Here is a 13,535-nt window from a genome sequence, read left to right as displayed (position 1 = left end):
GATAAGAAAGGGCTAGGAGTGAGAAGGAAGCAGACGTGCCCTTAGTTAAGGTACAAGCCCTAGTATTTGCCGGGTGTGAAAATGGGAAATCATGGAAAACCATCTTCAGGGCTGTTGACAGTAAGGTTCGAACCCAATATCTCCCGAACGCAAGCAGACGGCTATGTGACTCAAACCATGCAGCAGTTGGCTCGATATATATTAAACTTAACCCCTATGCACCCGTAAGCGAACTGGTACGCGCTTGAGGGGCTGGGCCAGGACTCCACAAGCTAACTGGTACGCCGGGATGCAAGGTCGCATATTGGAGACATTTGTGACATCTGTTGACTTTTTCCAGAAACATTTCTAATTGAAATCTGTTCTTGGTGTCTCAAAGTGTCACCAGAGTGCTCTGGTATGCTTCTTTGGCAAAGAGAATTGATTAAAATATCGATCGAGAAATCTGTATTCTGTTGATGACAAGATGGCTGAGAAGGAAGTTGCTTGCTCGCGCAAAATGCTCAGTAATAGCGAAATTCAAAGCATATTTGATGTTTTAGGCTATGATTTCAGCAGTGTTAGTGAGGAAGAAGTTATTAGTGATCCTGTGCATGAATGAACACGAAATATATCACCAGAGATCTTTCGCATAGTAATATCGTATGATGTGGAATGCCGAATGAACTTTCTCCCGCCCCTCAAGATCCGATTGCAACTGCCGGATTTGAATCTATGATCTTGGTACCTGGATGTGAACACTTTACCAATGATCCTCAGACTGAATCTTAATAATAATAATAATAATAATAATAATAATAATAATAATAATAATAATAATAATAATAATAATAATACACCGAGTGAGACATACGGCTGTAAGTCCGTATTTGGGATATAGGTTTGAATCTCATCATTCGCTTACTCGTGATTTGTTTCCCATTAGTTCCTTATTTCCAAATCAGGCAAATGTTAGGCTCATGTCGTATTGGTTTTCTATTATCTCCTTATTTCAAAATCAGGCAAATGTTAGGCTCGTGTCATATAATTAAGGCCATAACACACACTAAAAAACTTCCGAGGTGAGATAAATTAATGAAAAATTTAAGATTTCAAACGGATTTTTTATGTGTTATATTTCTGTATTGTTCTGTTTTTTGTATCATGAGCAATAGCATGGAATTTCTCAATAAAATAAAACAGGTCCTGTGATAATATGCGCAGTCCATCACCCACTATACTGTTTTAACCGAAAGCTTGCAACACCCAGGTTGCATACTAAAAAGTTGGCGGATTCCTAGCAATGTCGGAACAAAGGGCGGGTGGGTACATATGGGTCAAAACACTGTACCTAGTTTAATGAAAATTCAGCTAACAACCTCCCCATAATGCTGTAACAGACAAATTAACAAAAATTGATTTGAACCTGACATAGGCCATTCTTTGTCCAGAGCAGAAAGACAAATACAGTACATTCATTTCCAAGATTAAATGTGAGAATAATAGGAACATTTGATTAATGTATGTAACGGTTTCATTTCCTATTCCCATGTGATGGAAAATATATATATATTTTTTACAAGCTGTTTTATGTTGCACTGACACCGGCTTATAGAGACAATGGGATAGGGAAGGGCTAGGAGTGGGGAACCAGGGAAAGTTATCTTCAGGGCTGCTCACAGCTGCGCGCCCCTAACCGCATGGCCAACTCGCTCTGTTATATTAACTAATAATAATAATAATAATAATAATAATAATAATAATAATGCTATCTGTTTTACGTCCCACTAACTAACTAACTAAGACGCCGATGTGCCGGAATTTAGTTCCGCAGGAGTTCTCTTACGTGCCAGTAAATCTACCGACACGAGGATGGCGTATTTGAGCACCTTCAAATACCACCGGATTGAGCCAGGACTGAACCTGCCACGTTGGGGTCAGAAGGCCAGCGCCTCAACCATCTGAGCCACTCAGCCTGGCGTTATATTAACTGTTAAGCCCCACTTGACATATTCTGGGATTAGCTTCCCCACCATAAAATTAATGTCATCTTTGTCTTTTACAATTATTATTTGGTCATTAACAAAATGTAGGATAAACAGTTTGACACCACTGAATTGAAACAACCCTATTCCTACAACAGCGTTGCCAACAAAGCCAATCAAATTGTACTTCCCCTTAAAACAATGACTAATAACTCCACAAAACTGAGATCACTACAGAAGAGCAGTGTAAATCCTTACTCACCTCTTGTAACTTCTGCAAATACAATGGCTCGTTCAAGTCCATTCCTTCAGTCCGTTCATCTTCTTCTGCATCAGGATCAACAAAATTCAAAACGAAGCGTTTGAATTTCTCTTTGCACTGACTTACAACAACATCAGTTCCCCAAATAACCAACTGAGGTCCAGGTTGCTCAACTTCTGACACAACAGTTGGGGCTTCTGATTGATCCACCTAAAAGAAAGAAAAATGCCATGCTATATTGAGAAAACTTACTGCATTCAAAGCACCAACATCACCTTTCTATCTGAATTTTAATAAAACAACAGAGCTCTCACCCAACATTCTGAACATACTGTACTAAATATTCTCGGCAATATAGTTTTTTGAATAAATAATATAATGGATAATACACTAAGGAACTTCTGCTTAAGCTCTATAAGAATTTACTCTTTCATATATATTATGGAAAGAGTAGTTTTCTGGTTCATTAACATAGTTAAATCAAATCGCCCAATCACTTGACCAGCCTTGCAGTATCATACATACAAGTACACAATATAATATTCAACTATCATTAATGTATAAAATCCAAAATAATAATGATACCAAACACTTGTAGTATCGAACGACATATCGTTTGAACAGTGCATCGTACTATGAATTATTAGTATGGTTATATCTGATGGAAGGCAGTATCTTACAAGTTGTTTCCACAGAGGAAAGCACTAATAAAGAATGTAGTTCCTAATTATGTTAGCAGGGAACACATATATTTATAAGTTTTCATGTAACAAATGTTTAAACTTCATCTTAGTAACTGGCCAAGACACCCCATATGGCAAGCACGAAGAGAACAGAATATCCTTGAATATAATGTGCAGATCATCATAGACATGCATACTGATAGCTGCACATGTGTAATAAGCTCAGCAGGTTTATCACAAATGTTTAACGTTAAATTGAGTGTCCACCAGGGTTCTTCGTTGAGACCTCTGTTATTCAACTCTCGATAGCACACATTCTAAAGACAGCACTGTGGAATCTATATTCATAAAATAAGAGTTTTGTCTGTACATTGCTCAGAATGTAAAAGGAATGGAATTTCTGTATTGGACGTGTCCACAGTAACAAGGAAATGCACTTTTTAATTTTCCATGTACGTATATCATGAGAAAAACGGCAGAAGATAATTTAATGAAATTCTGTATGTCGGGGAATCACCCAATACAATCTAGGACATAAATTATTTTATTCGTGCTAAGTAAAATGGTAGTTCAGGGAAGGACTAAAATTTAATTCTCAAATATTTATGTTATTAGTGGTCCTATCGATAAAATACTACATAACTAAAGTATATAGAATTAAATTTCTAATCATTTATGTCTTAAACATTTTTACCGTACCAGCTATAACAGAGATATTAATGAATCTGTATTTTTGTTTCCAAGTCCATATCAACGCACAGGCACAAGAAAATGCGTAAACAGAATTTAATGAACATCGGTATGTAGAGTCGGGGGAATAAGAATCTACAATAGAGTCTAAGCTATAAACAATTTCATTCACCCTGGATGAAATGGCAGTTTAGGGAAAGGCACCTAAAATTTAATTTTTAAATACCTATGTTATTGGTCCTATCAAAAAGTACTATATAACACAGGTTCCAGAGAACATAATTTCCGAATGCTGCGTACCGAGTCTAACAGCCTGCCTGAATATTGGCGGGAAATAGCAGGAGTTAGATAACTTTCTTCTTTAGCATGCCATTCCTCTGGTTCATACATTTTCTGAATCTACTGGTACGAAACACACTGGTTCCAATATAAATGGTCCGTTATTGGACATTATAAATTTTCCAGCTAACTCATTCTTGGTTGCCAGCGTTTCGCCCTCGTGTGCTAGGGTGGGCTCATCAGTTGGTACCTAGCACACCTACCAATACGCTGGCTAGTGCATACCGTGGAGGCCACTGCGTAGGCTAACTAGAGCCACCGGCAGTGCCAATGCACTAAGAGACTTAGTCTCATTATCAAAAATTGATGCCTGCTTGGCCATCAGATGATATAGATGTTGATTCCCATAGGGAATCTGAAATATTTGTCCTGAATGAGTAAATTCATAATACCAATATAAATGGTCCGTTATTGGACATTATAAATTTTCCAGCTAACTCATTCTTGGTTGCCAGCGTTTCGCCCTCGTGTGCTAGGGTGGGCTCATCAGTTGGTACCTAGCACACCTACCAATACGCTGGCTAGTGCATACCGTGGAGGCCACTGCGTAGGCTAACTAGAGCCACCGGCAGTGCCAATGCACTAAGAGACTTAGTCTCATTATCAAAAATTGATGCCTGCTTGGCCATCAGATGATATAGATGTTGATTCCCATAGGGAATCTGAAATATTTGTCCTGAATGAGTAAATTCATAATACCAATATAAATGGTCCGTTATTGGACATTATAAATTTTCCAGCTAACTCATTCTTGGTTGCCAGCGTTTCGCCCTCGTGTGCTAGGGTGGGCTCATCAGTTGGTACCTAGCACACCTACCAATACGCTGGGAATCAACATCTATATCATCTGATGGCCAAGCAGGCATCAATTTTTGATAATGAGACTAAGTCTCTTAGTGCATTGGCACTGCCGGTGGCTCTAGTTAGCCTACGCAGTGGCCTCCACGGTATGCACTAGCCAGCGTATTGGTAGGTGTGCTAGGTACCAACTGATGAGCCCACCCTAGCACACGAGGGCGAAACGCTGGCAACCAAGAATGAGTTAGCTGGAAAATTTATAATGTCCAATAACGGACCATTTATATTGGTATTATGAATTTACTCATTCAGGACAAATATTTCAGATTCCCTATGGGAATCAACATCTATATCATCTGATGGCCAAGCAGGCATCAATTTTTGATAATGAGACTAAGTCTCTTAGTGCATTGGCACTGCCGGTGGCTCTAGTTAGCCTACGCAGTGGCCTCCACGGTATGCACTAGCCAGCGTATTGGTAGGTGTGCTAGGTACCAACTGATGAGCCCACCCTAGCACACGAGGGCGAAACGCTGGCAACCAAGAATGAGTTAGCTGGAAAATTTATAATGTCCAATAACGGACCATTTATATTGGTATTATGAATTTACTCATTCAGGAAAAATATTTCAGATTCCCTATGGGAATCAACATCTATATCATTACACACTGGTTCATCGTAGTATTTCAGCTATTCGCTCCCTACTCTGACGCGCTGATGGGAATGAGCAGTGTGCTCACTTAACGGAATAATGACAAGAGGCTCACACATGACCTGACCATTCCAAATTATAGCACCAAAATTCACTAAACACAAAATTCATAAAAAGAGCCGTTTCTTAAGAAAAGCTTCTTCCTTTTCACATTCATTTTATTCCAAATTATCAGCTTCAAAATATGCTTTATAAATATCCTTTATTTTATGAACTTTCATCACAATTGTGCTTATTTTGTTCAGTGCTCCGAAAAAACAATACTTTTAGAACTCATATGAGAGATACACCATTAAAACCATAACACTTGGTTCCAGATGTAACCAGTTTACAACGGCATATTAGTTTATAATTGTTTTATTATCTTTGTATTTCTTCACCATTAACTTTTAAGCTGGATAATGCAATACAATGGAACCTCGATTCTCCTTTTTCGAGGGACCGTGAAAATAAAATGTACAACACGGGAAAACGGAAAATCCGGGAATGAATTAAAACCATCAACAATTTGGCTGATCATCACAAAAATAAATACCGGTATGTATAATTATAATCTTATAAAAACTCCTTAACCATACCAAACGACAGCCCCAATGGGCCTTTGCCTACCAAGCGACTGCTGCACAGGCCGAAGGCCTGCAGATTATGAGATGACGCATGGTCAGTGTGACAAATCCTCTGGCCAATATTCCTGGCTCTCTAGATCAGGGTCGCCATCTCACTATTAGATAGCTCCTCAATTAAAGGTAATCACGTAGGCTGAGTGGACCTGGAACCAGCCCTTATATCCACGTAAAAATGCCTGACCAGGTCGGAATCGAAGACGGGCCCTCTGGATAAGAGGCAGGCATGTTAGACCGCGAACTGCATTAATTACCAGTACGCGAGTTCAAAATCTCGATACTTTATATTAAATTTTACAGGGGAATCTTTGTCAGTTTCCCGTGAAAACTTCTTTCAGTTCAGGAGCTTTGATTAGCCACTTTCTCAGAAAAATCTAATAACACCAAGTAAAACGACAATCGACCACAAGTAGTTAATTCTCTCATCTAATAAAATAAAGCACATAGATACAAAAGCACCCAACATGATGGGGAAATCCCTTCTTTTCTTAATCTTCTATTGTATGGAAATCGACTACATCGACTTTTAAAGGTAAAGTTGAACTCGAAAACATGGTTTCGAATGTGTCGATTCTCAAAAATTCTCGAATGCATTATATTCAATTCTGCCCGTCACTAATTCAATCAAATTGGAAAGAGAAAAAAATCATCAAAACTTCAGAAATTACGGTTATTCGTGACCTTGAGGTCATCTGGAAAGCGTGTTTGCTGCACATGTCAGTGCGATTTGGAAATGATACAAACCATTGAAATGTAATGTGCGCAAATAAAACGACTGCGGTTTTTGGCATTTTAACACGAAACTTAAAATTCCCAGTCTTTTATTAGGACCAAAAGAGTAACAGGCAATCCCAAGAACTCCCATAGCTTTCGTTTTTTAATGTAAGGTCCAACATCTTTTCTGGTCTTGATAACATAATTGTGTACGATAATATTAAAATACTAAATTTGTGTTAAGAAGGAGCAGTTTCGATTCCTGTCCGAAAGCCCAGTTACTCTACAGTGCCCTGAGGAAAGTGCCGAAAACCTGTTCGGCAGTACGATAGAAAAAAAGTAAAAATTTAAACATCTAACCCTGGACATAATGTGAACATTTTGTAAGTGCGAACATTTGATGAAACTCGTTCCGTCTTCAAGTAGAGCTGTCGAAATGCGGTGTGTCTCCTTACAATTGTTGTGGCCACTCTCTGCTTTATGATTTCCGAGATTCTCTAAACAATACCACTCGATGGTGCCTTAGGCAAGTTCACCGCCGTTCGCTTTTCCAGCACAGTACTTGCTCTAATTAGCACAATGACAGGGAGTTAACGCGAAGATCCATAAGTATGCCACAGCTGTCCTTTCGTGAGATACAGTTTATTAAAGAACGATTGATCGAGGATTTAGCGTTGATGGGGCTGAAATTTTGGATGGTTGATTCGGGAAATAGTTTCTTCGAGGAACGGATAATGCAGGATTTTTACAACGTGATTTAATTACAATGCTTGCGGGACCACGTAATTTGAACGCATATTCTAGGAAAACATAGTTTCCGGGAACGGATAATGGAGGTTCCACTGCATTCCTTATTTTAACTAAAATGTATTGTTTTAGGATATTTTGACTAAATTGTGTAATTGAATATTTATGGTTGATGATGACCCCGAGTAGGTCGTGACTAGTACCAAACTTTATAATGTAATAAATGCATTGCAAAAAGGTTACTGTATTGAATAGGTGGAAAAATTTTACCTGAATAAATCACATGTAGTCCGTACTCATGCCGAAATCTACGCTGTACCAGTGTAATGGATTTTAGCTTTGCGAGAGAAAGCGCACAGGACACCTTCTATTGTGGAGTCCACATGGCTACGCGCATGCACACATGGTACCACTTGCCGCAAGCGAACACAGAAAACATTTTGAGTTACCCTACTTGAAGAAACAAATTGCCAATAAATATCTCCATTATTTCTCAAGTTACTAAATTTTATATTAATATACCTTCAACCCGGACAACCTGCAATTATGTAATTGGTTTTTACAACCTTCCAACTACATTGGAGATTTTCGGAGACACCGAGATACTGGAATTTTGGCCAGGAGGAGTTCTTTCATGTACCAGTAAATCTATCGACATGAGGCTGATGTATTTCAGCACCTTCAAATACCACTGGACTGAGCCAGGATTGAACCTGCCAACTTGTACTCAGAAAGCCAGCGCCTAACCGTCTGAGCCACTCAGCCCGGCCCACTATGCTTTCATAATTAACATAACTTGAAATTCCCTCAACGGATCAGTGGTGAAGATTCCACTTCTGGATACAATCATATATTCAAATCCGGCAGAGGCAGCAAGATTTTTGGAGAATGGATGGGGAAAGAAAAAAGTACATTCAACACTCAAAGTCTCACATCATGGTTTCAACATGTAAAAATTAATGAAAGCCATCTAGTTTCTCTGTAATCTGGTAGAATGAATACAAACGTTCACACTAACATTAAAGCTGCTTAAATGACATCAAAGGAAAATGCTTACACACGGAAGCCAAAACCATAAAATTAATATTAGAAGACAAAGGATGAACCACAGCTGCATAAATGGATTTGTTTTTTTCATGTCAAGCTAGCCATCTGAGTGTATTTTACAAAATAATAAGGAAGTGGTGGTAGAATATTATAATTTGAAATGGAAGTTATTAAAAAAAAAAAAAAGACCTGCTTATTCTGTTCAAGAGTGTATGTTTGAACACATATTTCAACAGTCTTCGTGATTAAAACATTTAGATATGAATACACAGAAATAGTTGGCAAGAAATAGATTGCAAATCTATCTCTTAGGTGCAACCAAGTAACTGAAATACTGAATATTTACAATACATACCGGGTCAGAGTGGACATTGACCTGACGCATTCGCTTATCTGTCCTAATATCAGGACGTGCACGGATTGGAGTACCTCTTATGCCTGAGCGTGGTGTTCGGACAGAAGATAAGGAACTGGGTGTTCCATAATTGAGAGGTGAACTCAGATCAATTTCACTGTAACCTAAAATACAGAATACTTTTATTTAAGCACATCTTCTAAAACAAAATAACTAATGGAAAAGAACAAACAACTGACAAATTAGATGATATATAGAAATATAGGAACAACATGACAATTTCAAAATTATGCCCCGGTAGGGAACCATAATTTTATTCTGTCGATTGACGATATTACATCAACAAAAATTGAATGTAATGAAACTAGGGAACTTAATTTTTTATATGAAAACCAAAGGCAGGCATTTTAGCAAGAGGAGGTACATGTCTCCCCTAGTGCGTTGTCACACCACCATGCTACAAAGGAGACTTGCCGAGGTCTCAAGGAATGGACCGCTGCTACACTGGAGTGAAATGCTGGTAATTTCTCGATTAAAAAATCCCAAAGAACTTCAAATACTTTCAATTTCTGTTGATATAATATGACAAGTGTTAAACAAGAAATGTACTCATCCTCTACAACCTAAATTAACTACACTGAGATGTCCTATAAAGTAATCATAACTAATACATGTAGTTAGGTTGTTTATATCACAAATTCTAAACATACTCCAACTGTTGTTGTTTGAGTCATCAACCCATAGACTGGTCTGATGTAGCTCTCCATGCCACCCTAACCTGCACTAATTTTTTAATTTCTATGAAATTACTGCATAGCATCCGCTTCTCATAGTCATACCTTGATCTGCACTTATCGTTCATTCTGGCTACACTTCCCTCAAAAACCAACCTGGGTGCCTTAAGATGTGTCCTATAAGGGAGGGGATCAAATATTAATGGGATTTTATTTTTTATTTAAACTCATTCATTGAAAAACGCAAGGCAATTACAATTTATTTTTCCACATAGTTTCCTGCTTTGGAAATACATTTGTCCCAGTGTATGGGCAGCTTTTTGATGCCCTCATCGTAAAAAGAACAGGGCCGTGTCACCAGCCAGTTGCGCAAGAAATCTTCCACACTCTCGTCATCTTCAAATCGTTGCCCTCCTACAGCTTCTTAAGGGGTCCGAATGAGTGGAAATTGCAGGGCGATAAGTCCGGGTTGTAAAGAGGATAATCAAGTGTAGTCCAGTGCATTTCCTGTAGCTTGGAGACAGTTAGAGCTACAATATGGGACTGCGCATTGTCGTGGAGGAGGATGACCCGTTAAATCGGTTGGTCTCGTCTTTTGAGGCGACATGCAACCCTCACCTTGTTCAACAGCTCGCAATAGTAAGCAGTATTGATTCTGCGTCGCTCATTCAAAAGATCAATCAGCAAAATGCCTCGCCAATCAAAAAAAAGAGGCTTGCAAGAACATTGCCAGTTGACAGTCGAGTCATGGCTTTCACTTTTACCAATTCATTCTCCTCTCACAAATCCGGTTCAGTATTTCTTCATTCGCCATTCTATCTGCCCTTTCCTCCGCCACTCCTTACTGACTTGTTTGGATTCGGGAGTGTAGTGGTGGAATTTTCGGGCAAAAGGCGAAGGATCCATCTGGAACACATTTTACGGAACTGTGGGTCATTTATGATGATTGCCTGACATCTCCCATAACTGATTCCGTCTTGTTCTTTGCAATTTCTGATACTCTCTCGTCATTAATAATGTCTTTAATCGCACAAATGTTTTCGTCTATAATGCTGGTCTGAGAACGGTGATCGTGTTGCTGATTTTCCGGACCTTCTCGTCCTTCCTTGAACTTTTTATGCCAGGCAAACACACGCGTCCTTGACAATGTTTGATCACCGAACTGTGCAGTCCATCTCTGGCAAATTTCCGCCGCTGTAACTCCTTCACGAGCAAGAAATTTTATAATTATGCGTTGCGCAGTGGAGGGGTGCGCCTGTTGCTTCGACATCGTGAGCGTTACTGACGAAACGGCAGGAAATATCTAACAGCACACACTCACCACTCCTAACAGTCCCGCTAAGCACAGCAGAAGCGAGGGCCAGTCCTACCAACTGTTGATGTTCAGGAACAAAAATCCTGTTTATATTTGATCAACTTTCGTATCATTCTATCCCTTCTTCTGGTCAAATTTTACCAATTCATTCTCCTCTCACCAATCCGGTTCAGTATTTCTTCATTTGCCATTCTATCTGCCCATCTAACCTTCCGTATTCTTCTGTAACACAACATTTCAAAAGCTTTCATTCTTTCTATCTGAGCTAGTTGTCGTCCATGTTTCACTTCCATACAACGCCACACTCCAGACGAAAGTCTTCAAAAACATCTTTATAATTCCTATATCAATGTTCGAGGCGAACATATTTCTTTTTTTAAGAAGGGCCTTCCTTGCTTGTGCTCGTCTGCATTTTATGTCCTCCTTACTTTCCCAATCTAATATTTCCTGATCACCTGACTCTGTTTGGCTGCACTCCGTTATTATTATTATTATTATTATTATTATTATTATTATTATAATTGATCATATACAGTCACATCAGCACACTAAACTTGAAATTATTTTGAAAATATTTGATTTTACATGAGTGTGTTGTCACATTGAGTTTTAAAACAGTTAAAAATGGAGCCCTGTTGAGATCAACTGTAAAATAAGACAAAGAAAAACAAGTGTAAAAGTATGCACACATTACACATAAAACTTAATAATGATGTTGTAAAATGTATGTATATATATGACATACCATAGGGAGGGCTGGATTATCCTCGTGCTCAGGCTGTTGCTCTAGTATTAGAAAAACATTCAGCTTTAAGTATGGGACACGCTGGAAGCACATCTCCACTTCTCAATTTGTTTATTGAAATTGTTGATATATTTACTTGGTGAACTGATTGAGATTGGATTATTAATTCAGTGATCACAGTAACACATTAAATGAAATACAAGTACTAGATGACCCGTGCTGATCCACAGCATTCGTTACGAATAGGTGAAATAACATTTCTTTGATATGAAATTGCTCCATGCGTTGTCAAGGTAGTTTCTTGAATGTTTATTTTTGGGATTTATATTGCCTGTTAATTTTGGGTCAAGTGAATTTTTGTAGATTCCTTTATTGTGACACTGACTGATATTGTACTAATTATTTTGTCGTTTAACAGTTATTGTTGCGTGTTTAATTAAAAGTTTTAGTTTTGGGTGGAAGTTGGTCCTTGTTGAAGCCAGTATTGTCTGGGAAGTACCTGGTCCTTCAAGAAAAATAAGTGGTAATTGTATGTTGTATGTATTTATGCGTTGTGTTACAGATATGATGTACATGATTCCAACTGCCAATGGCACTGTGACCAATTAGCTTAGTGAACTCAAGAACTGCGCATTCAACATTAATCTCGGTCATTTTCGAGTTTCTTTCTCAAATCTTCTTATGCCGATGGGGGCTGAATTTGGAATTAAATGGCATCCAAAGCCCCACAATTCATTTCAGCAATCCCAAAAAGTATGGCTCCGACACTAACATTTTTAAATGATTTTTACTGTAAATGTTACAGCTTCCCAACCTCCAACTGTAGGGGTGCTATTTTTCTCCAGGATTTGCTGTGAGACCTAGTGTTTACAGTGCACTATGTCTTCTGGTATGGCTAGAGCAATTATTTTATTTTCATTGACCTGTCTCAGTCTTATCCTTGGCTTTGAAAATATGAGAGTGACTGACGTACAAGTGATGCTAGTAATGCCATTTTTTATGCAGCCAGTCCCTGCTATGAATGGTGTGAAAATGTTGCTCATAAGATCGGTTGGTGCATGCATTTCAGTGGGCTTGGCAGGCTGATAGATAATAGCAACGTCTGGCTCAGTGAGGAAAGCAACGGGAAACTATCTCACTCCTCATTTTCCTAGTACGCATCTTCAGTGACGCCTAGACCATCTGACAGCTAATGGCAGAGCTAGCGAGGATCCAACCAGCCTTCGGGCTGAGGACTGAACATACATACAGTAAGTCATATGTGTACCAAGTTTGGTTGAGAGCTATGCTTGGGAAGAAAGCAATCCACACACACATTCTTGAACTCAAATATTTTGGACATTTTCTTCTTCACCCCTTTTCACCCCTAATGCTGATGTATTGTAACGTCGGGCATCAATTCGAACGTTATCATTCTTTACCCGATACCTCCATTTCGAACTCGTAGTTGGGCTGCCTAATCAGATGAAATGGGGTCGCTCAGCGGATACCTCAGGGTTTTCAAATGCCAAGTAAGACATATAATCTTACTTCGAGATAAGCTTAACGTGAGTATGAAGAGATTAACAACTCACGGGTGACGCCTATAGAAACTCATGACACAATAATAATAACCATTAATCAATTTTTAAATCAGAGTATTTAACTACTTGAGAACTGGTCATGACTAAATGGAGTACTTAATTAATCAATAATTCTCTTAGCTAAGCAACTAACTTACCAACTAGTCTATAATGAAAGAATTCATGACACATAAAATTGTAGAAAATAAACAAAATATTTATTGATTAAATATTGGACTATTAA

At 38.5% G+C, this 13,535-nt stretch overlaps 1 protein-coding gene across 1 annotated transcript in view; it reads right to left on the bottom strand.

Moving 5' to 3' along the window:
* dpa (disc proliferation abnormal) overlaps window positions 1-13,535 on the bottom strand; it is a 94,206-nt gene that overhangs the window by 61,380 nt on the left and 19,291 nt on the right. The window contains exons 3-4 of the mRNA XM_067146295.2: window positions 8,936-9,099; window positions 2,227-2,436 (exon numbers count right to left, since the gene is read on the bottom strand). Coding sequence (XP_067002396.2) covers window positions 2,227-2,436; window positions 8,936-9,099 — 374 coding nt within the window. The remainder of the gene's footprint in view (window positions 1-2,226; window positions 2,437-8,935; window positions 9,100-13,535) is intronic.

This window comes from Anabrus simplex, chromosome 4 (assembly GCF_040414725.1).
Source record: "Anabrus simplex isolate iqAnaSimp1 chromosome 4, ASM4041472v1, whole genome shotgun sequence".
NCBI lineage: Eukaryota > Metazoa > Arthropoda > Insecta > Orthoptera > Tettigoniidae > Anabrus > Anabrus simplex.
Note: the sequence above shows the minus strand (reverse complement) of the source record. Positions and strands in the feature narration are given on the sequence as shown.